Source organism: Stegostoma tigrinum, chromosome 47, assembly GCF_030684315.1.
Source record: "Stegostoma tigrinum isolate sSteTig4 chromosome 47, sSteTig4.hap1, whole genome shotgun sequence".
NCBI lineage: Eukaryota > Metazoa > Chordata > Chondrichthyes > Orectolobiformes > Stegostomatidae > Stegostoma > Stegostoma tigrinum.
This window is the reverse complement of record NC_081400.1, coordinates 187,876-213,420: the sequence shown is the minus strand read 5'-3', so window position 1 is coordinate 213,420 and position 25,545 is coordinate 187,876. Positions and strand designations below refer to the sequence as shown.

At 45.3% G+C, this 25,545-nt stretch overlaps 1 protein-coding gene across 11 annotated transcripts in view; it reads right to left on the bottom strand.

Annotated features, from left to right (window-relative positions):
• Positions 1-25,545, bottom strand: part of smad10a (SMAD family member 10a) — a 115,522-nt gene that overhangs the window by 61,312 nt on the left and 28,665 nt on the right. For 9 of the 11 annotated variants that reach the window (XM_048525512.2, XM_048525514.2, XM_059643064.1 and 6 more), the window contains exon 2: positions 8,087-8,377. In XM_048525512.2, the coding sequence (XP_048381469.1) occupies positions 8,087-8,323 (237 nt within the window). In that variant the 5' untranslated portion in view covers positions 8,324-8,377. The remainder of the gene's footprint in view (positions 1-8,086; positions 8,378-25,545) is intronic. The other 2 variants (XM_059643061.1, XM_048525515.2) reach the window with 1 other exon arrangement.

Genomic DNA, 25,545 nt, shown 5'->3' with positions numbered 1-25,545 from the left:
CTGCATCTTAACCACTGATTTTGTTTTCACTCCGAGGAGCGTACTCTTTTGCAGAAGGGACAGGCTTTTCTCCTCGTCTCAATTTTATCCGACTCAAAATACAACCGGTGAGATTCTCTTCTACACCACTATCTTAATCCTTTAAACAGTACATAATCTGAATTTTGGAAATAGAATTGAGAGGTTTTGTACGTTGATGACGATGTGGGGAAAACTGGATGAACAGCTAGAAATTGGTCAGGGTAGAGTCCAACAGTCCTTGTTATGGCCAATAAATTTGTTGGACCATAACCCAGTGTCATGTGACTTGACCTTGTCCACTAAATTCATCCCAGGCACCTCCACCTCAGCTCAAGAAATTTGCATTTTCTTACTTCAATAGAGGTAAGTTAACGGAAGCCATATAGTGATCTTCAAAATTATATTGGGAAAACATTGAAATGTTTCTTAGCCAGTTTACTCAGGAATAGAGATAAATTCATCATGAGAGAAATGGAAGGAGGAACAGAAGAAAATTTACACAAAAACAGAACCCCTACAGCACGGAAGGCCGCCATTTGACCCAGACCCAGTTCCCCACCAAATATTCTAACCCTGGCTAATCCAACTAGCCGATCACATCGGACAATTTCAGTATGGCCAATTCATCTAACCTGCACATCTTTGGACGGTGGGAGGAAAACGGAGCAATCAATGAAACCTATGAAACCACTGGGAGAATATGCAAATTCCATACAGACAGTCCCGCAAGGCTGCAAGTAACATTTATGCCACACAAATGCCAGATGATGACCATCTCCAACAAGACAGAATTGAACCATCATTCCTTGACATTCAATGGTGTGCTCTGCCATCAAAATCCTGGGGTTCACAACTGACCAGAAACTGAACTGCAGCAGGTACATCAATACGGTGGGTACAAGGGGAGGGATGGAGATTAACTGGGACACACAAGAACTTTTTCAATGGTGGGACTGACTTGGACGTGCATCCTGTGACAATACTTTGGCTACAAGAGGTGTATTTTGCCCTAGTTATTTTTTAATGAAGAAAGGTTGAGGCAAGTGACAAGCAGTCTGCTCAAAGCCAATCAAGTAAACAGCTTGTGAGGACTTGGGTTTTTTTTAAAAACCGTTGGGACAGTAGAAACAGCCTGAATGGGTGGGGTCAAGCTCCCACAGAGCCAGAAGCTAGCTTGTTGCAGTTGATGGCATCTTGAGGCTGGATGTAGAAGATCTTATTCCTTTCTTCATTACAACTAAAAGGTGCTCTCTTCCTGCTGCTAGAATTTCATGTCAGAATCTGTTTTACTGAATTTGACTTTGCCAAGGGTGTGTTTGTGTGGGATGTTACTATATTGGAAGTTAATTAGCAGTAGTTAATATATTATTTTGTTAAGCATTTTGATAGCATTAAGCCATTGTTTTTATTTTTAATTTTCTTTGTATTTTAACTGTAGTGCAAAAATATGTGTTTTGCTTAAAGTTGAGTAGTTTTACCAATCGAATTGCATCTGGAATGCTTACACTTATCTTTAAGACTAAGAAAAAGTTAGGATCTATGCTATCTTATATTTTGAGGGGCTTGGTATGGTCCATAACAATCCTGCAACAAGGATATCAATTTAAATATTCAAATGTCCTATTAAAGAGCCATTTTCCCCACCTATTTGTTGACTTTTGTCAACAGCAGATCAGTCTTCCACAGCAGACCAGGAAGGCAGGCTTTTTTTTTTGAATTACATGAAGGGGAGGAAGTGACTAAGTTAAGTGAGAAAGAAGTGACAGGAATTTGTTGGTGGGGAGTGAGACTTTCAATGTTTCACTGAAAGAACCCGACTCTTAGTAGTCATTCAGGACACCACCACCTACTTCCCCCTCGATCATGTCCCCACCCCCGAGCATCAAACCATCATCTCCAACACCATCCATGACCTCATCACCTCAGGGGACCTCCCATCCACAGCCTCCAACCTCACTGTTCCCCAACCCCGCACGGCCCTTTTCTATCTCCTTCCCAAAATCCACAAACCTGCCTGCCCTGGACGACCCATTGTCTCAGCCTGTTCCTGCCCCACCGAACTCATCTCCGCCTATCTGGACTCCATTTTCTCACCTTTGGTCCAGGAACTCCCCACCTACGTCCGTGACACCACCCATGCCCACGCCCTTGCCCTCCACCTCCTCCAGGACTTCCAATTCCCTGGCCTGCAACATCTCATTGTCACCATGGACGTCCAGTCCCTATACACCTGTATTCCTCATGCAGATTGCCTCAAGGACCTCCGTTTCTTCCTGTCCTGCAGGCCTGACCAATCCCCCTCCACCGACACCCTCATCCGCTTAGCCGAACTCATCCTCACCCTCAACAACTTCTCTTTCGATTCCTCCCACTTCCTGCAGACAAAGTGGGTGGCCCTGGGTACCCGCATGGGCCCAAGCTATGCCTGCCTCTTTGTAGGTTACGTGGAACAGTCCGTCTTCCGCACCTACACAGGCCCCAAACCCCACCTCTTCCTCCGTTACATTGATGACTGTATCTGCACTGCCTCTTGCTCCCCAGAGGACCTCGAACAGTTCATCCACTTTACCAACACCTTCCACCCCAACCTCAAGTTCACCTGGGCCATCTCTAACACATCCCTGGACCTCTCAGTCTCCATCTCAGGTAACCAGCTAGAAACTGATGTCCATTTCAAGCCCACTGACTCCCACAGCTACCTAGAATACACCACCCATCCACCCTCCTGCAAAAATTCCATCCCCTATTCCCAATTCCTCCGCCGCATCTGCTCCCAGAATGAAGCATTCCACTCCCGCACATCCCAGATGTCTACGTTCTTCAAGAACCGCAACTTTCCCCCCGCAGTGGTCGAGAACGCCCTTGACCGCGTCTCCCGCAACACATCCCTCACACCCCGCCCCTGCCACAACCGCCCCCAGAGGATCCCCCTCGTTCTCACTTACCACCCCACCAACCTCTGGATACAACGTATCATCCTCCAACACTTCTGCCATCTACAATCCGACCCCACCACCCAAGCTATTTTTCCATCCCCACCCTTGTCTGCCTTCCGGAGAGACCGCTCTCTCCGCGACTCCCTTGTCCGCTCCACATTCCCCTCCAACCCCACCACACCCAGCACCTTCCCCTGCAACCGCAGGAAGTGCTACACTTGCCCCCACACCTCCTCCCTCACCCCTACCCAGACCCCAAGATGACCTTCCATATCAAGCAGATGTTCACCTGCGCATCTGCCAATGTGGTATACTGTATCCATTGCACCCGGTGTGGCTTCCTCTACATTGGGGAAACCAAGCGGAGGCTTGGGGACCGCGTTGCAGAACACCTCTGCTCGGCTCGCAACAAACAGCTGCACCTCCCAGTCGCGAACCATTTCAACTCCCCCTCCTATTCCTCAGACGACATGTCCATCATGGGCCTCCTGCAGTGCCACAATGATGCCACCCGAAGGATGCAGGAACAGCAACTCATAATCCGCTTGGGAACCCTGCAGCCCAATGGTATCAATGTGGACTTCACAAGCTTCAAAATCTCTCCTTCCCCCACTGCATCCCAAAACCAGCCCAGTTCGTCCCCTCCCCCCACTGCATCACAAAACCAGACCAGCTCATCCCCTCCCCCCACTGCATCCCAAAACCAGCCCGGCCTGTCTCTGCTTCCCTAACCTGTTCTTCCTCTCACCCATCCTTTCCTCCCACCTCAAGCCGCACCTCCATTTCCTACCTACCACCTCATCCTGCCTCCTTGACCTGTCCATCTTCCCTGGACTGACCTATCCCCTCCCTACCTCCTCACCTATACTCTCCTCTCTATCTATCTTGTTTTCTCTCCATCTTCGGTTCACCTCCCCCTCTCTCCCTATTTATTCCAGTTCCCCCTCCCCATCCCCCTCTCTGATGAAGGGTCTAGGCCCGAAACGTCAGCTTTTGTGCTCCCGAGATGCTGCTGGGCCTGCTGTGTTCATCCAGCCTCATACTTTGTTATCTTGGATTCTCCAGCATCTGCAGTTTCCATTATCACTTTAAACACAAGTCTATACTTTTTAATTCCATCCCTCCAGCAATGAAGCCCAGTGTTTGGTTTTCTTCTTTAAAATGAACTTTCTAACCTGTGGCACAACCTTCAATAAAAGCTGAAAGAATTGCGGATGCGTTAAGTCAGAAACAAAAAACAGAAGTTGTCGCTGGAAAAGCTCAGGTCTGGCAGCATTTGAGAACAGAAATCAGAGTTAACATTTCAGATCCAGTGATCCTTCCTCAGAAAGCACAACCTTCAGTGATTGATGTTGTTGTACTTTTCCCCACCTAGACTTGCATCAGTTGTAAGTAACCCCTGAATCTTCTTTCCAAAATGCACAACTCACTCTTAACTAAGTTGAACTTCATTTGCCAATCATAGGCACATTCTCCAAGTGTGCACTTTGTAATTTGTTGCAATCCCCTATAGTATTGGTTGTACTCTCTCAATTTGGTGCCACTTGAAAAATTTAGACATTATTCCTAAGTCTATATCATTCATGGTCCCAGTATTGACCTTTGTGAAAAATTTCTTTCCACTTCTGCCACTCTGAATCCATCTTTCTTTCCCACATGTTGCTTCCTGGACAAATTTGTTGGCAAAATGTTTGAAATTAAGATCTTCACAAAGACCAGTGAAAGACCCAGTGGGGAACAGCCAGTGTCAATGACAACGTTTAACGGTGTGAACACCCAATGGTGTTCACTTGCACAAGCATACAGCACAGCAGATATGAGTGATCTAAAAAAATCCTCTAACAAGTTGTTACTAAATGTTCAAAATAAGACACCTCTGACCTTACTTATTTCCTCGTCTCCTGATGAGGGATGTTGTTGAGCTACATTGCCACCAACAAGGCTCTTTCCAGCCTTTAGAAGAAAAATATTTTCCAGCCTATAAGGGAGGCAAGTATGCCCCCGGCCTGTGAACAGTTCCACTAAAGCACACACAAAGAGAATCTCTGAAGGGAATGACTTCCCACACCAATCAGATGCAATTTCAGGCCGCTCTTTAGAGACCGAGGAAGACATGAATGTAAATTCTAAAATCAAGTCAGCTTTTCAAAGATTCTACAAGTTTAAATTAAATAGCATTGCCCTGGATCAAGGTGACCCAAACAGACAAAGGTAACTTGGGAGCAAGACATCACCATATGTTTTGGACGCTGATAACAACAGTTATCTGTCAGCATGGTTATTGCACAGAATCTCATTAGTGTGAATACATTAGAAGAATGATGCAAGTGTACATTTTTGACAGACTTCTTCAGGAGTCATCTCATAGAGCCATACTGCAAGAAAAAGGTGCATTCAGCTCACTGAGCCTCTGCCAGCTCTTTGTTACAGCTATCCAATTAGTCCTAATCATCCAATTTTTTCCTTATAGCTCTGAAAATTATTTCCCATTCATGCCTATATATATTTTACGTCTAAAAATGTATAATTGAAATCAATTCCTTTTGGGCAGTGCATTCGAATCACTGAACAAAACTCTGCTTTTTCACATCACCTTCAGTTCTTTTGCCAATTACCTTCAATCTGTACCCTCTCAATAGTGAACATCCTCTAACTGGAAACAATTTCTCTTTCTGTACTCAGTTGTTTGCTAGTTCAGAATTTAAGTATCGCTGATAAAATACATTCTGGCAAAGCTCTTTGTAATTGACCCATCAGCATCCTCCTTGGCAACACTTCTACCAGTCAGAGACCTGCCAACAAATCAGCAACCTCCTTTCATACAGTATAAAATGTTCACACTTTACTTTGATATTTCTTGCTAAATGTCCTGATGAGTGCAAAACAAAAAAAAAACTTCTTTTTCTTACTCCATTAAGCCCATTATTTTGGATACTGAAACCAAATCCCCCTTAATATCTGTAGATGAAGGAGAATAACTCCAGCTCCTCTTATCACCTGACATAAATAAAGCCCGTCATCCCTGGTACCGTTCTGCATCAACTCAAAAGCGTTATAATGCTCTCAGAAGTGGGAGCCCAGAACTGGCCACATTATAACAGCTGTGATCTAAGTAATTTTAATAAAAGGGCAAATCTTTCTGGTTTCTCTATTCCTAAATACATTTTTTTAAAATGAGGTGCAAGGTAAGGTGTGAACTGAGCAAATTTATGTTATGTTAATAGGTTGAGAGAAAGCAGGTTATGTACAGACACTGGCTGCAGAAGAACAGATCCTTCTCGCTCTTTTCCAGCCAAATACAAAGCAAATCTCAAAGGAAGTGCGAGGTAAAGAATCCTGAAGTAAAGACATTAAACCAACAGCAAAACAAACTCTCAGGTTTACACCAGCCAAGTAAAGAAGCATTATGACCACAGCCCATGCTATTGTGATGTGTTGACAGGCATATTTTTGCAGCTATACAGCTTTCATGAGAACAGGGCAACTGTGTATGCTGCGATTCAATGGGTTTTAACAATTTGATTTGTGACTTTACAATAACCATTTCCCACCAATATTCAAAGTGACCAATCACAAATAACTCACAGCACTCCATGAACAATTGACTTATTACACAGCCAAGACTGGAAGGCCAATTATAAAAGTATTGTAATTGACAGTGCCTGTCTGACACTCCCTATTCCAGTCAGGAACTAAGAAATTGGGGCAAAGGATGCAGCAATACCAGCAACAGAATTTATAGGAAAGAAAAGGTAGCATATTACTACAAAAGGTGGCTTATTATACTTTGCCCAGGAACAGGTGGGCTTATGTAAGATAGACAGAGGAAGTCAATGTCACACACAAATAGATGGAATATAAGACTGTATGAGGATTTGACAGAAGCTTTTTGTTCGTGTGATCAACATATTGGTGTGGAAGAAAAATATTTTACATCACGAAGGCAGATGGGAATTTAGGCCAAGACAGAAATGGCAGACATGGGAGAAATTGATGGTGTAGAGGAAGATTTTTTAATTAGTTTAGCATGTCAGGTTTTAATGAGCTTAGCAGAAGTCAGGAGGTAGTTACTCAGACTGCGTTATCACTATGTGCATGTTATCTTAGCTATAGCTACAGGAGGATCTCTTGATATACTGTCACTATACCAAGGTTTTAGGCTGAATTAGAGATGTCCCTTGTATCCCTGTGGAGCCTAGTTACTGATAAGTTAGACCTTCAATCAAACTGTAAATCACTCCCTATGCTAGCTGCATGCCAAAGGGCATTTGAAGAAGTAACTATTAAGGTATCTCTAAGACAGCATTCCTGTTACCTCAAGCAGCGTCTGTTTTCTTTAAGCTTACAATGAACGAATCGACAAACACAAGATGTCACAGGAACACCCTGCTCTGAAGTTAATGGTATAAAGGAGATTGTTATACTCTGTATTAGCAGAGTCAGGTGCCGGTGGAGATCGACACTCACTCTCCTTGGTACCAAGTAAGAAAATAAACTGCTTCGAATGGGAGCTGGAGTCAAGTCTCATTGATCACCCTTAATAGCCAATGAAAAGGAAGTAGTGAGCCACAGTAAAGTTCTCACTGAAAAGATATATTGTGTCTCAAACTTACACTGAGCTTTAATGGAAGATTTCAGAAGCCAGAGAATAGAGAGGTGAGCGTGCTGCACAATTTAAATGACAGGTGACTAGAACCTCTGAGCCATGGAGGTCTCCTGTAAAGTAGTCACCCAGCGTCCTCTCTACATGGTCTCCTCAACAAGGCACATCATGTTGGGAACAGTGAATAGAGCACACAAAATAGAAGTCACCATTGTTTTAATTGTCAGCAATATTTGGGGCCTTAGTGAGGAGGAAAGGAAAGGTGTTCTATCTCGTGCTTTCATGGAAAGCTAATTTGGGAACAAGGGCTATTGATGGTGACTGAGAAGCAGAATATTTTACCTATATCCAAACGTATTTGGCAATCGGTTGATAAACTGCCATTTGTTTCATGGTTCCCAAAAAGCATTGCTAATTTAGAATAGCTGCTGTAAAGCCACCACCCTTTAAAAAGTGCGTCCATGAAGCAAAGATATTTTACATGAACAGCACTACTATAAAATCTACACATCATATTTGCACTTACTTGTAGTCTTCCATCTAGGGTCCGCTGGATTGTAACACATTTGCTGGGATGTGCTCCATTGGTTGTAATAGCTGTAATCAGTGAGTCCAATTCATCTTTCTTTTCTTTGAGCTTTTTCACTAAACTCTCAATGGCACGTTTAGCAAAGGTCTCATTCTCACCACCTTGTCGATGGCACATCAGACTGTGCACGATGCTCAGGCATGCGTCATTGCTGGTGGGAGGGTTCAAAGACATGGCGCAGCTTGCTCCTGTAGCAAGCCAGGAAACAAGTGTAGCTTAGACAAGGTTCTAGAAAACAAGTTACATCCATTAGTAAAATTAGTCACACACAAATAAACTTGGCTCAGTCTGTTATACTCTTGCCTTGAGACAGAAGATTACCAGTTCAAACAACAATTATATAACATCTTTAACAAAGTAAAACATCCCATGTAACCTCAGGATTGCAAACCAGACAAAAACAATAGAGACTGAATAAAAAGGAGACAGTGGGGTGTGTCTTAAAGCTTAAAGAAGTAGGTTTAACAGCAGTCTTTAAAATGAGGAGATTTAAAAGAATAGTTGAAAGTGGGATTGCTGAGCACAGACAGTGAATGCACGGCCATGAACAGTGAAGCCATGGAAGTCTAAAAGCATACAGATGGCCAAAGCTGGAGTACTGCAGATATTCTGGAAGGTTGTCACGTTGGAGGAGGCCACAATGATAGGGAGGCGGAGTGGACATAGTGATCTGAAAACAATGAAACATTTAAAAATCAAGAACAAACCTAGTCCAATTTTTTTTCTTTATTCATTCACGGGATCAGTGCATCGCTGGCTAGGCAGCATTTATTGCCCATCCCTAATTGCCCAGAGGGCAGTTCAGAGTCAAATACGTTGCTGTGGGTCTGGAACCACATGTAGGCTAGACTGGATAAGGATGGCAGTTTCGTTTCCTAAAGGACATCACTGAATCAGATGGGTTTTTCTGACTGTCGACAATGGATTCACGATCTTTAGGCTCTTAATTTCAGATATGGAGTTCAAATTCCAACAGCTGTTGTCGCAGAATTCGAACCAGAGTCCCAGAATATTATCTGGATCCCTAGATTAACAGTCCAGTGATAATACCACTAGGCCATCACCTTCCCTTCAGCACAGAGGTAATGAATGGATCAGCTGCAAAGTAGCAAATGGGCAGCAGTTTTGGATCAGTTCATCAATAGAGAATGAAAGTTTGTCAATCAGACACTGTCTTGGGATTGTACAGTATGGATAAAATATTCAGTGGCAGATGGCCTGAGGAAAATGTGAAGGTAGGTGAGTTGACAAGTCGGTCTTGATGAGGAGGGAAATAGAGTAAAAACATAGCTCATTCCCAGACAGGTTCAATATTGTGAATCATCTGGATCACAGACAACTGCGAGGTAGAAGAACGAAATCGAAGTTTAGAGGGCAGAAGACTGTGGCTTTGGTCTTCTCAATATTTTATCGAAACACATTTCATTTCGTTCAATACTGGATGTTTGACAGGCAGCCCAACGAGACAGGGACAATGCCAGGTTCAAGAGACCAGGGACTTCATTTCTGCTGGATTGCATCAACGTACCCACGCATGGTACGTTTTCAGACAGTGTCAACTTGGACAACATGATAAATTGTTTGGGATGGGTGGATTTGCTCTAAAGAATTGTTACTTGGAGGACACAAGTAGTAAGGGTGCAGAACTGGCAAACGAGCCATTGCAGGAAATTCTCTTGGTATAGCTGGGTGGATTGGAATCTCACCTGATGCCCTGTTATGGAAGAAGCACTGTTGGGGAATGGAGTGGTCAACTATGGACAGAAACAGCAGAGTCATGACTGGTTATGGCAGTGCTGCAGCAAGAGCGGAAACCTATCTGGAAAGGTTCAAACATTGAGCTGCAGGTAGATGGGCATGAGGCATAATGTCTTTGAGGTTTATGGTACAGAGAAGGCCCATTGGGTCTGGGAAGAAACAACACATCCAAACAGTTGGGTGAGGAAGGACACATAACGGACAGCAGAACGGTGACGAAGAGTTGGGCAGCCAGGTGGACTACCAGAAGACACTTTTCTTTTGTCCTAAGCCGACAAGAATGAAGAAGTTCCGTACTGTCTACCTGGATGAGAGAAAAGTCTGCAGGGAGGATTAGCAAACTGTTGCACCATGCATACCAGACTTAGCATCAGCTTTTCATTCTTAACCTTTGTCCAGAGCAAGAAGCTGTTTACCAGCGTGAGAAAAACTAAAAATCAGTCATCGTAACATTCAATTTCAACTTGTGACTTTAATATTGTCAAACAATTTATCTCAAACTATATCTTTTTGCCTAAATTTATTCAACAGTTTGCACAAAAGAGTTACTCCTAATCAATCAAACATCTACCTCACATCACTGTATCTAAATTCAAAGGAAACATGTCAGGCTACTGAAAAATCAGCATCTTATCACGTGAATATGATTTGATGCATACACACCAAAGGACATAAAACACCATCTGGTCTAAGAAACCTATCCCAAAAAGCCAGAACAAAGCTATACGCACTGCAACTTGTCTTCTAACTACACCATTTATGAGAGAAGAAACAAAAAAAGTAAATTTTGAAGAAATTTCTCCAACTCTCAAGAAAAGTCCATTAGTGTTTGGAAGGGCAAAAGGGAATCCCCCCTCATTTGATCTAAGGGTAATGGCTAAGGGGGCCCACAAACTCTTGACACCCACACACTGACATGGTCGCCTCTAGCGAGATTTAGTCGTGGAAGTTGGCAAATCAAAAGAACGTAATAGTAATTATCCTTGCACCTAGAAAAGGAAAATCAGAACAATAACACAGGAGTCATGAGTCAGCTTTGCTATCACAAAGGAAATGAAAAAAACTTCATAAACTCCCTGCTAACAATCAGCATCCCCAGGCACTCATTTTAAGCTCAACGATAATACTTTTCCAAACTCATCAGCATTTATGCACCTACTGAGAGCAAACTAAAAGAAATTTTCTCTTCAAACTTAGACATTTGTGACAATACTATGGCTTTAAGAGGTGTATTCCATCCTGGATTTGTTTTAAATGAAGAAAGGTTGAGAGAGGGGAGACAAGCAGTCTACTCGGGCCACTAGAATAAACAGTTTGAGACCTTGTGTTGTTAAAAGAAACAGGTGGAACAATAAAAGCAGCCTTAATGAGTGGGGCCAAGCTCCCAAAGAACCAGGATTTTGAGTGTTTTTCAGTAGCAGTTGCTGGGGTCTCGAAGGTAGATGTGGAAGCAGCTTTTCATCTCCTGGTTACAGCTAAAAGTTGGGGGTTCTCCTCTTGTTGCTAGAATTGCATGTGAGACAATCTGTTTTACCAAGGGTGTGTTTATGGGATACTGTTGAGTAGTTAAATAATTATTCTGGAAAATTTTCCAATCAAGTTAAGTTATTCTAAAATTAGTTATTTTTGTTGTATTTTAGCTATAGTGTATGAATAAAGTAGGTTTTGCTTAATGTTGTGTAGTTTGACCAATCGAATTGCATGTGGAATGCAACACCTTATATTTGCCTTTAAAATAAGAAAAAAAAGTTAGGGCGTCTAGACCATGAATATTTTTTCACGGGGTTTGGTCCAGTCCATATCGTAATCTAGCAAGTGTATTACCTCAAAGACATTATCTCATGGATTTTAATGCCAAGGATGACGACGACAACCAGGCCCCTAGATTAGTTTACAGGTCAGCGCAACAGAGGGCCAAAAGGGCCTGTTCTGTGCTGCATTGCTCGATGTTGAGAACAAACCAATAGAAATGACAGGAACGGATGGTCACATCACTAAAAATTCAAGACAACACATTTTCATGCCAGGACTTGCTAATAAAAATCTTTGGATTTGCTAATAAAAGACACTAGGACTGGTCTGATAGTGACATAGAGAAATATAAAATCATTGAATGTAAAGTGACAGCATTTTAAGCCTGACAACGGGATCTAAACTCACAAATAGCTTGCTCACACGACAGGCAAAGCTAAGGCAAAAAAATCCCCATTAGGCTGAAGAACAAGTGGAGGAGAGTTAAGGTTGAGACAGTTTAACTCATCACCCAGATGCAGTGTGTGTATGCGCCTTTTTCAAAGCAACGCAAGACTACTTTGGGCTCCCTACACGAGCCACAGGTAAGATCCAAAAATGACAAGACTCTAAGACGTGGACAGTAAACTACACATCTTCAGGCAGAAAAGTCAATTTTTTTGGTGAAATTTAATGTAGTGTGAAATATGCAATTCTCTCTGTCTGTGCAACAAACAATGACGCTGCAAACTTCAAATACTAAGCTAACATTTAAGCAAGTTCTATGGCATTTTCAAACATCTCGTGTTATTCTTGTTCTTTGTTAACAGCTTATTTCCCTTGCTCATAGGTGCCTCTACATCCCAAGGTCTGTTGTAGTTCAGCAACAAATTAACATCACCTTATCAAAGACAGGTAGGATGTGCAATAAATACTAGCTTGCAAAGACCCCACATCCCATAAACAATATTTTAAAAAGCCTTCCAAACATAAAACTGAGCCAAACGGGTAAACAATGTCTCAATTTCAAACCTATCACACTTGTTTTAAAATTGCTTCAGTTCCCCAATCCATATCACTGTGATTGGCAGTATTCAGACATATACTTGCACCGCCATAGCATTCAAGGCTATGGGCCAAGAGTTGGAAAATGGGATTCATGCAGTCATATTTTTTGGAGTGGCACAGACTTGATGGGCTGAATGGCCTCCTTATGTGCTATAAACATCTGACTCTCATATTTGCACTCATCTGAAGTCTGTATTCAAGCTTTCCCCGTTTCGGTGATCACGCCTTTGACATCAAGGCCCATAACTCTGGAATTCTGTTTCTAGACGACTGAGTCTCTCTACTTTTCCCCTTCTTCATTTCAGCAGTGGAGCTGAGTGGGAGTCATCAAATTGCGCTCTGGTTAGGTGAGTGAACTGATATATTTGGGCACTATACGTGTAGTGTCTCCCACCCGCTCTCCTCCTCTGGCCAAACAAAAAAGACCCTGGTGTGTTGATAAGGTAAGGTTTCCATAAGACCATAAGACATAGGAGTGGAAGTAAGGCAAGTCGGCCCAGTAAGTCCACTCCACCATTTAATCACGGCTGATGGGCATTTCAACTCCACTTACCTGCACTCTCCCCGTAGCCCTTAATTCCTTGCGAGATCAAGAATTTATTGATCTTTGCCTTGAAGACACTGAACGTCTCGGCCTCCACTGCTCTCTGCGGCAATGAATTCCACAGGCCCGCCACACTTTGGCTGAATAAATGTCTCCTCGTTTCCGTTCTAAATTGACCCCCTCTAATTCTAAGGCTGTGCCCATGGGTCCTATTCTCCCCACCTAACGGAAACAACTTCCCAGCGTCCACCCTTTCTAAGCCATTCATTATCTTCTAAGTTTCTATTAGATCTCCCCTCAACCTTCTAAACTCTAATGAGTACAATCCCAGGATCCTCAGCCGTTCATCGTATGTTAGGCCTCCCATTCCAGGGATCATCCTTGTGAATCTCCGCTGGACACGCTCCAGTGCCAGTACATTCTTCCCGAGGTGTGGATCCCAAAATTGGACACAGTGTTCTAAATGGGGCCTAACGAGAGCTTTATAAAGTCTCAGAAGCACATCAATGCTTTTATATTCCAACCCTCGATATAAATAACATTACATTTGCTTTCTTAATCACGGACTCAACCTGCAAGTTAACCTTTAGAGAATCCTGGACTAGCACTCCCAGATCCCTTTGTACTTCAGCTTTATGAATTTTCTCACCGTTTAGAGAATAGTCCATGCTTGTATTCTTTTTTTGAAAGTGCAAGACCTTGCATTTGCACACGTTGAATTTCATCAGCCAGTTCCTGGACCACTCCCCTAAACTGTCTAAATCTTTCTGCAGCCTCCCCACTTCCTCAGCACTACCTGCCTGTCCACCTAATTTCATATCATCGGCAAACTTCGCCAGAAGGCCCCCAGTCCCTTCATCCAGATCAGTAATAAATAAAAAAAAAGTGAACAGCTGTGGCCCCAGCACTGAACCCTATGGGACACCACTTGTCACCGGTTGCCATTCCAAAAAAAAGTCTTTTATCCCAACTCTCTGCCTTCTGTCAGACAGCAAATCCACAATCCATGCCAGCAGTTCACCTCGAACACCACGGGTCTTCACCCTACTCAGCAGCCTCCCGTGAGACACCATATCAAAGACCTTTTGGAAGTCCAGATAGATAACATCCACTGGGTTTCCCTAGCCTAACCTACTTGTTACATCCTCAAAGAATTCTAACAGGTTTGTTCGGGCAAACGCGAGGTGATGCATTTTGGAAGATCAAATTCAAGGGTGAACTATGCAGTAAATGGAAAAGTCCTGGGGAAAATTGATGAACAGAGAGATCTGGGATTCAGGTCCATTGTTCCCTGAAGGTGACAACGCAGGTCAATAGGGTGGTCAAAAACGCATATGGCATGCTTTCCTTCATTGGGCGGGGGATCGAGTACAAGAGTTGGCAGGTCACGTTGCAGTTGTATAGGACTTTGGTTTGGACACATTTGGAGTACTGTGTGCAGTTCTGGTCGCCACATTACCAAAAGGATGTGAATGCTTTGGAGAGGGTGCAGAGGAGGTTCACCAGGGTGTTGCCTGGTATGGAGGGTCCTATGAAGAGAGGTTGAGTAGATTAGGATTATTTTCATTAGAAAGACAGAGATTGAGGTCTACAAAATCATGAGGAGTATAGACAGGATAGATAGCAAAAAGCTTTTTCCCCCCCAGAGTGGGGGACTCAATTACTAGGGGTCATGAGTTCAAAGTGAGAGGAGGAAAGTTTCAGGGAGATTTGCGTGGTAAGTTCTTTACACAGAGGGTGGTGGGTGCCTGGAACGCGTTGCCAGCGGAGGTGGTAGACGCAGACAGTTGGCATCTTTTAATATATATTTGGACAGGTACATGGATAGGCAGGGAGCAAATGGACACAGACCGTTAGAAAATAGATGACAGGTTAGAGAGAGGATCTTGATCGGCGCAGGCTTGGAGGGCCGAAGGGCCTGTTCCTGTGCTGTAGGTTTCTTTGCTCTATGTCAGGCACGACCTTCCCTTACTAAATCCATGCTGACTTGTTCTAATCCCACCCGGCACTTCTAAGCATTTAGAAATCTCATCCTTAGCAATGGATTCTAGAATTTTACTAACAACCGAGGTTAGGCTAATCGGCCGATAATTTTCCATCTTTTGTCTTGATCCTTTCTTAAAGGAGGGGGTTACAACAGCCATTTTCCAATCATCTGGGACTTGCCCTGACTCCAGTGACTTTTGAAAGATCACAAACAACACCTCCGCTATTGCCTCAACCACCTCCCTCAGAACTCTAGGATGTAGCCCATCAGGGCCAGGAAATCTATCAATTTTTAGATCTTTTAGGTTTACTAGCACTTTCTCTTTTGTAATGCCTACCATATTCAACTCTGCCCCTGACTCTCAAATAAAGAAACAAAACAAACAAAGAAACGTGTCTGCGTCTACCACTTCTGCTGGCAATGCATTCCAGGAACCCACCAACCTCTGTGTAAAGAACTTTCCACGCACATCTCCCTGAAACTTTCTCCTCTCACTTTGAACTCATGACCCCTAGTAACTGAGTCCCCCACTCTGGGAAAAAGCTTTTTCCTATCCACCCTGTCTATACCCCTCATGATTTTGTAGACCTCAATCTCTGTCTTTCTAATGAAAATAATCCTTATCTATTCAACCTCTCTTCATAGCTAGCACCCTCCATACCAGGCAACATCCTGGTGTACCTCCTCTGCACCGTCTCCAAAGCATCCACATCCTTTTGGTAATGTGGCGACCAGAACTGCACGCAGTACTCCAAATGTGGCCGAACCAAAGTCCTACACAACTGCAACATGACCTGCCAACTCTTGTACTCAATCCCCCGCCCAATGAAGGAAAGCATGCCATATGCCTTTTTGACCACCCTGTTGACCTGCGTTGTCACCTTCAGGGAACAATGGACCTGAACACCCAGATCTCTCTCTTCATCAATTTTCCCTAGGACTTTTCCATTTACTGTATAGTTCACCCTTGAATTTGATCTTCCAAAATGCATCACCTCGCATTTGCCCAGATTGAACTCCATCTGCCGTTTATCTGCCCAACTCTCCAGTCTATCTATATTCTGCTGTAATTTCTGACAGTCCCCTTCACTATCAGCTACTCCACCAATCTTAGTGTCATCAGCAAACTTGCTAATCAGACCACCTACACCTTCCTCCAGATCATTTACATGTATCACAAACAACAGTGGTCCCAGCACAGATCCCTGTTAAACACCAGTGGTTGCAGGTCTCCAATTTGAGAAACTCCCTTCTACTACTACCCTCTGTCTCCGGTTGCCCAGCCAGTTTTTTTATCCATCTAGCTAGCACACCCTGGACCCCATATGACTTCACTTTCTCCATCAGCCTGCCATGGGGAACCTTATCAAACGCCTTACTGAAGTCCATGTATATGACATCTACGGCCTTTCCCTCATCAATCAACTTTGTCACGTCCTCAAAGAATTCTATTAAGTTGGTAAGACATGACCTTCCCTGTACAAAACCATGTTGCCTATCCTTCCAAATGGGAATACATCCTATCCCTCAGTATCTTCTCCAGTAGCTTCCCTACCACTGACGTCAGGCTCACCCGTCGATAATTACCTGGATTATCCTTGCTGCCCTTTTTAAACAAGGGGACAACATTAGCAAGTCTCCAGTCCTCTGGGACTTCACCCGTGTCTAAGGACACTGCAAAGATATCTGTTGGGGCCCCGGCTATTTCCTCTCTCGCTTCCCTCAGTAACCTGGGATAGATCCCATCCGGACCTGGGGACTTGTCCACCTTAATGTCTTTTAGGATAATTGTTGGGATATTACTCAGGTGTTCCACTGTGAAGACTGATGCAAAGTACTTATTAAGTTCTTCAGCTATATCCTTATCTCCCATCACTAGCCTTGGAGCGGCCCAATGTCTACTTTTGCCTCTCGTTTGTTTCATATGTATTGAAAGAAACTTTTACTATCATTTCTAATATTACCGGCTAGCCTACCTTCATATTTGATCCTCTCTTTCCTTATTTCGCTCTTTGTTATCCTCTGTTTTTGTAGCCTTCCCAATCTTCTGATTTCCCAGTGCTCTTGGCCACTTTATAGGCTGTCTCTTTTTCTTTGATACATTTCCTGACTTCCTATGACAGCCATGGCTGTCTAATCCCCCCACCACTGCGCCCCCCTCCCCACCACCCCCGATAATCTTTCTTTTCTTTGGGCTTAACCTCTATACTGTGTCCTCAATTACACCCAGAAACTCCTGCCATTGTTGCTCTACAGTCTTCCCGGCTGGCTATGCTTCCAGTTGATTTTCATCAATTCCTCTCTCATGCCCCTGTAATTACCTTTATTTAACTGTAACACCATTACATCCGATTTTGCCTTCTCTCTTTCAAACTGCTGACTGAACCCCACCATATTATGATTGCTGCCTCCTAAGTGTTCCCATACTTTAAGATTTTTTTTTAAAATGGCATGCTGGTAAATAGAGTTATTTGGTAAATTTTTTTCATTTCATTTATCTAGTATTGATATTCTAGCAGGACTGAGTTAAACTTAAGAGTTAAAATGGTAGGAGATCCCAGGCCTGTGTTATGCTCCTGTTACTCAATGTGGGAGCTCAGGGACGCGGCTGACGTCCCTGACTCCTACATGTGCAAGAAGTGTGTTCAGCTGCAGCTCGTTAGACCACATGATGGCTCTGGAGCTGCGGACGGATTCACTTTGGAGCATCCACAATAGTGAGGAATTCATGGATAGCACGTTCAGCAAATTGGTCACAGTGCAAATTAGGATCGCTGATGGAGAAAGGGAATGATGACCAAATGGCACAGAAAAAGCATGAAAGCAGTGCAGGTGTCCCCTGTGGTCATCTCCCTCCAAAACAGATACACCATTTTGGATCCTGTTGGGGGAGATGGCTCACCAGGGGAAGGCAGCAGTAGCCAGGTTCATGGTTGGCACCGTGGCTGGCTCTGCTGTACAGAAGAACGGGAAAAAGAGTGGAAGGGCTATATCATAGAGGATTCGATTGTAAGGGGTGTAGACAGGCGGTTCTGTGGTCGAAAAACAAGACTCCCGAATGGCAATAGCAAGGTGTAGAGCTGGATAAACACAGCAGGCCAAGCAGCATCTTAGAAGCAGGAAAGCTGACATTTTGGGCCTGTTCATCCAGCTCTACACCTTGTTATCTCGGACTCTCCAGTATCTGTAGTTCCTATTATCCCGAACGGTATGTTGCCTCCCAGGTGCACGGGTCAGGCATGAGTCAGATCGAAAGCAGGACATTCTGAAGGGGGAGGGTGAACAGCTAGCTGTCATGGTGCATATAGGCACCAATGATACAAGTAAAAAACAGGATGAGGTCCTACAAGCAGAACTTAGGGAGTTAGGAGCCAAGTTAAAAAGTAGGACCTCAGGATGGCTACCAGTGCCACATGCTTGTCAGAGGAGAAACGAAAGAATAGGCCGGATAAATGAGTGCCTTGAGAGATGGTGCAGCAGGGAGGGGTTCAGATTTTGGGACATTCGGACCGGTTCTGGGAGAGGTGGGACTATTACAAGTGGGATAGTCGATACCTGGGCAGGACTGGAACCAATTCTTAGGGGGTGCATTTGCTAATGCTGTTGGGGAGGGTTAAACTAATGTGGCTGGGGGATGGGAACCAAATGAAGAGGTTAGAGGACAGTAAGGAGGTAGTAACTAAAGCCTGCAAGGAACTAGATAATGAAGTCAGTGTGACTAAGGGGAACAGTAGGCAGAGAGCAGATGATGAACGCAAAGGGACAGGTGGTCTGAGGTACATTTGTTTTAATGCGGGAAATGTAGTAGGTAAGATTTGGATTAGTACTTGGGAGTATGATATCATTGCTATTACTGATTGCTATTAGATCGGGCTTGGATAAGTACTTGGGAGTATGATATCATTGCTATTACTGAGACTTGGTTGAGGGAAGGGCAAGATTGGCAACTAAATATCCCAGGATATGGATGCTTGGGCATTCTAAAGGGTAATAGGGTGGACAAGTCCCCAGGTCCGGATGGGATCTATCCCAGGTTCTGAGGGAAGTGAGGGGAGAAATAGCTGGGGCCTTAACAGATATCTTTGCAGCATCCTTGAGCACAGGTGAGGTCCCGGAGGACTGGGGAATTGCTAATGTTATCCCCTTGTTTAAGAAGGGTGGCAAGGATAATCCAGGCAATTACAGACCGGTGAGCCTGACATCAGTGGTGGGGAAGCTGCTGCAGAAGATACTGAAGGGTAGGATCTATTTATGTTTGGAAGGAAATGGGCTTATTAGTGATAGGCAGTATAGTTTTGTGCAGGGAAGGTCATGTCTTACCAACTTGCTGGAATTCTTGGAGGAAGTGACAAAGTTGACAGGTGAGGGAAAGGCTGCAGATGTCATATGCAAGAACTTCAGTAAGGCATTTGAGAAGGTTCCCCATAGTAGGCTGATGGAAAAAGTCCAGGGTGTACTAGCTAGATGGATAGAGAACTGGCTGGGCAACAGGAAACAGAGTTGTAGTGGAAGGGAGTTTCTCAAAATGGAGAACTGTGACCAGTGGTGTTCCACAGGGATCCGTGTTGGAACCACTGTTGTTTGTGATATGCATAAATGATTTGGAGGAAGATATAAATGGTCTGATTAGCAAGTTTGCAGATGACACTAAGATTGGTGGAGTAGCAGATAGTGAAGGGGATTATCAGAGAATGCAGCAGAATATAGATAGACTGGAGAGTTGAGTGGAGAAGTGGCAGACGGAGTTCAATCCAGGCAAACATGAGGTGATGCATTTTGGAAGATCAAATTCAAGAGTGAACTATATGGTAAATGGAAAAGCCCTGGGGAAAATTGATGCATAGAGAGATCTGGGTGTTCAGGTCCATTGTACCCTGAATGTGGCAACACAGGCCGATAGTGTGGGCAAGGCAGCATACGGCATGCTTTCATTCATCGGACAAGGTATTGAGTACAAGAGTTGGCAGGTCATGTTACAGTTGTATGGGAGATAACAAGGTGCAGAGCTGGATGAACACAGCAGGCCAAGCATCATCAGTGGAGCAGCATGGCTAATGTTTTGGGCCTGGACCCTTCTTCAGAAATGGGGGAGGGGGAAGAGGGATCTGAAATAAATAGGGAGAGGGTGGAGGCGGATAAAAGATGGAGAGAGGAGACAGACAGTTCAAAGAGGCGGGGATGGAGCCAGTAAAGGGGAGTGGAGGTGGGGAGTTAGGGAAGAGATAGGTCAGCCCAGGGAGGATGGAGGTTAAGGGGGCAGGATGACATTAGTAGGTAGGAGATAGGGGCGGGGCTTGAGGTGGAAGGAGGGATAGGTGGGAAGAAGGGACGAGCTGGGTTGGTTTTGGGATGCAGTAGGAGGGGGGGGGAGATTTTGAAGCTTGTGAAGTCCACATTGATACCATTGGGGTGCAGGGTTCCCAAGCAGAATACGAGTTGCTGTTCATGCAACTTTCAGGTGGTATCGTTGTGGCACTGCAGGAGGCCCAGGATGGACATGTCACGTGAGGAACAGGAGGGGGGAGTTGAAATGGTTCATGATTGGGAGGTGCACTTGTTTAGTGTGAATCGAGCGTACGTGTTCTGCAAAGCAGTCCCCAAACCTCTGCTTGGCTTCCCTGATGTAGAGGAGGACACAACGGGAACAGCGGATGCAGTATATCACATTAGCAGACGTGCAGGTGTGGAAAGTCTTCTTGGGGCCTGGGTTAGAGGTGAGGGGAGAGGTGTGGGGGCAAGTGTAGCACTTCCTGCGGTTGCAGGGAAAAGCGCTGGGTGTGGTGGGTCTGGAGGAGAGTGTGTAGCGTACTAGGGAGTTATGGAGGGATTGGTCCGTCTAGAAAACAGATAAGGGTGAGGAGGGAAATATGTCTTTGGTGGTGAGGTCGGGTTGCAGATGGCGGAAGTGTCGGAGGAGGATGCTTTGGATCGGTGGTACGTGAGAATGAGGGGGACTCTGTTTTGGTTGTGATTGCGGGGAAGGGGTGTGAGGGATTAGTTGCGGGAGACATGGTTGAAGGCGCTCCTGACCACTGGGGTGGGGGTAGTTGCGGGTCCTTTAAAAACGAGGACATCTGAGCTGTATGGAAGTGGAATGCCTCATCCTGGGAGCAGACGGGGCGGAGGCGAAGGAATTGGGAAGAGGGGACGGAAGCTTTGCAGGAAAGTGGGTGGGAGGCGGCGTATTCTATGTAGCTGTGGGAGTCAGTGGCTTGAAATGGATATCAGTTTCTAGGTGGTTGCCAGAGATGGAAACAGAGGGGTCCAGGAAGGTGAGAGAGGTGTTACAGATGGTCCAGGTGAACTTCGAGTAGGGGTGGCAGGTGTTGGTGAAGTGGATGAACTGTTTGAGCTCCTCGTGGGAGCATGAGGTGGTGCCGATACAGTCATCCATGTAACGGAGGAAGAGGTGGGGTTAAGGGCCACTGTAGCTCTGGAAGAGGGATTGTTCCATTTAACCTACAAAGAGGCAGGCATAGCTTGGGCCCACGGCCACCCACTTTGTCTGTAGGAAGAGGAAGGAATTGAAAGAGAAGTTGTTGAGGGTGAGGACGAGATCGACTAAGTGGATGAGGGTGTCAGTGGAGGAGTACTGGTCATCCATGGTAAAGATGGGGTGTTGGGGACCAGGGAATTGGAGGTTCTGGAGGAGGTGGAGGGCATGGGTGGTGTCACAGACATAGGTAGGGAGTTCCTGGACCAAGAGGGAAAAAAAGAGAGTCAAGGTTACATAGGTAAGCTGCAGAGCTGGGCTGAGAGGTGGCAAATGGAGTTTAATGCAGACAAGTGTGAGGTGATGCACTTTGGTAGGAGTAACCGGAAGGCAAAGTACAGGGCTAATGGTAAGATTCTTAGTAGTGTAGATGAGCAGAGAGATCTCGGTGTCCATGTACACAGATCCTTGAAAGTTGCCACCCAGGTTGACAGGGCTGTTAAGAAGGCATACAGTGTTTTAGCTTTTATTAATAGAGGGATCGAGTTCTGGAACCAAGAGGTTATGGTGAAGCTGTACAAAACTCTGGTGCGGCCGCACTTGGCGTACTGCGTACAGTTCTGGTCACTGCATTATAAGAAGGATGTGGGAGCTTTGGAAAGGGTGCAGAGGAGATTTACTAGGATGTTGCCTGGTATGGAGGGAAGGTCTTATGAGGAAAGGCTGAGGGACTTGAGGCTGTTTTCATTAGAGAGAAGAAGGTTGAGAGGTGACTTAATTGAAACATTTAAAATAATCAGAGGGTTAGATAGGGTGGATAGGGAGACCCTTTTTCCTAGGATGGTGACGGCGAGCATGAGGGGGCATAGCTTTAAATCGAGGGGTGAAAGATATAGGACAGATGTCAGAGGTAGTTTCTTTACTCAGAGAGTAGTAAGGGAATGGAACGTTGCTTTGCCTGCAACGGTAGTAGATTCGCCAACTTTAGGTACATTTAAGTCGTCATTGGACAAGCATATGGACATACATGGAATAGTGTAGGTTAGATGGGCTTGAGATCGGTATGTCAGGTCGGCACAACATCGAGGGCCGAAGGGCCTGTACTGTTCTGTAATGTTCTATGTTCTAAGGTTGGTGGAGGTAAGTTTGGTGGGACAGGAGCAGGTGGAGACAATGGGTCAACCAGGGCAGCCAGGTTTGTGGAATTTGGAAAGGAGATAGAAGCAAGCGATTCAGGGTTGGGGAACGCTGAGGTTGGAGGCTGTGTGGGAAGCCACCTGAGGTGATGACCTTGTGGATGGTTTGGGAGATGATGGTTTGGTGCTTGGGGGTGGGGGCATGATCAAGTGGGCGGGAGGAGGATGTGTCGGAGAGTTGGCGCGTAGCCTTGGCAATGTAGAGGTCAGTACGTCATACTACCAGTGAGCCTCCCTTGTCCGTGGGTTTTATGGAACAGAGGGAGCGGAGGGCTGCAAGTTCTGTGGGGGAGAGGCTGGAGTCGGTGACAGGGTGGAGAGGTTGAGGTGATTGATGTCTCGACGGCAGTTAGAGATGAAGAGGTCGAGGGTGTGTAGGTGGTCTTGGGGTGGTGTCCTGGAGGAGGTGGTGTGTTGGAGGCGGCAGAAGGGATCAGACCCACGGTTGAAGAAGTGCGTGCAGAGGTGGAGGAAAAACTGTTCAACGTCCAAGCGTGATCGGTATTCATTGATGTGTGGGTGAAGGGGGACAAAGCTGAGCCCCTTCCTGAGGACTGACCGTTCATCCTCAGTAAGGGGGAGGTCTGGGGGGATGGTGAAGACCTGTCTCCTCTGGAGCTGCTGGCTGTGGAGGTGATGGATGGAGCGACGTTAGCGTCGGTGGTGGGTCGTGCAGTGTTGGCAGTGGGTGGAGTTAGATTGGTGTTTGCGGTGGGCAGATTTGTGTCTGCATCCATGGTGGACAGAGTGGGGTAGGCGGCAGCAGCAGCAGCGGTGATGGTAGGTGCATCCTCAGTGTCTGTGGTGTTGGCCTCGGAAATAGAGGTGGTGGCAGAGGTCCGACGAGAGTCTACCAAGTAGGCCCGAAAAGTCAGCCTTCCTGCTCCTCTGATGCTGCTTGGCCTGCTACGTTCATGGAGCTCTACACCTTGTTGTCTCAGATTCTCCAGCATCTTGCAGTTCCTACTACCTCTCAAACAGTTGTATAAGCCTTTGGTTTGACCACATTTGGAATACTGCATACCACATTACCAAAAAGATGTGGATGCTTTGGTGAGGATGCAGAGGAGGTTCACCAGGATGTTGCCTGGTATGGAGGGTGCTAGCTATGACAACAGGTTGAGTAGATTAGGATTATTTACAATAGAAAGACGGATTTTGAGGGGAGGACCTGACAGAGGTCACCAGAATCATGAGAGGTATAGACAGGGTGGATAGCAAGAAGCTGTTTCTCAGAGTGGGGGACTCAATTACTAAGAGATCACGATTTCAAGGTGGGAGGGGAAAAGTTTAAGGGAGATATACATGGAAAGTTCTTTACGAAGAGGGTGGTGGATGCCTGGAACGCGTCACCGGCAGAGGCGGGCACGATAGCTTCATTTAAAATGTATCTAGACAGATACATGAATGGGCAGGGAGCAGAGGGATACAGATTCTTGGAAAATAGGTGACAGGTTTATAGACAATAGGTGCTGGAGTGGGCCATTCGGCCCTTCGAGCCAGCACCACCATTCATTATGATCATGGCTGATCATCCACAATCAGTATCCTGTTCCTGCCTTAGCCCCGTAACCCTTGATTCCACTATCTTTAAGAGCTCTGTCTATCTTTCTTGAAAACATCCATAGAGTTGGCCTCCACTGCCTTCTGGGGCAGAGTATTCCATATATCCACCACTCTCTGGATGAAGAGGTTTTTCCTCAACTCTGTTCTAAATGGCCTACCCCTTATTTTTAAAACTGTGTCCTCTGGTCCTGGACTCACCCATCAGCGGAAACATGCTTCCTGCTTACAGTGTCCAATCCCTTAATAATCTTATATGTCTCAATCAGATCTCCTCTCATCCTTCTAAACTCAAGGAGTATACAAGGCCAGTCACTCCAATCTTTCAAAATATGATAGTCCCGCCATTCCAGGAATTGACCTTGTGAACCTACGCTGCACTCCCTCAATAGCAAGAATGTCCTTCCTCAAATTTGGAGACCAAAACTGCACACTAGACTCCAGGTGCGGTCTCACCAGGGCCCTGTACAGCTGCAGAAGGACCTCTTTGCTCCTATACTCAATTCCTCTTGTGATGAAGGCCAGCATGCTATTAGCTTTCTTCACTGCCTGCTGTACCTGCATGCTTGCTTTCATTGACTGATGTACAAGAACACCTAGATCTCATCGTGCTTCCCCTTTACCTAATGTGACTCCATTGAGATAGTAATCTGCCTTCCTGTTCTTGCCAAAGTGTATAACCACACATTTATCCACATTAAAGTGCTTCTGCCATGCATCCGTCCACTCGCCTAGCCTGTCCAAGTCACCCTGTATTCTCATAACATCCTCCTCACATTTCACACTGCCACCCAACTTTGTGTCATCAGCAAATTTGCTAATATTACTTTTAATGCCTTCGTCTATATCATTAATATATATCGTAAACAGCTGCGGGCCCAGCACCGGACCTTGTGGTACCCCACTGGTCACCGCCTGCCATTCCGAAAGGGATCCGTTTATCACTACTCTCTGCTTCCTGTCGGCCAGCCAATTTTCAACCCAACTCAGTATTTTTCCCCCAATACCTTGTGCCCTAATTTTGTTCACCAATCTCCTATGCGGGACTTTATCAAAGGCCTTCTGAAAGTCCAGGTACACTATATCCACTAGTTCTCCCTTGTACAGCTTCACAGA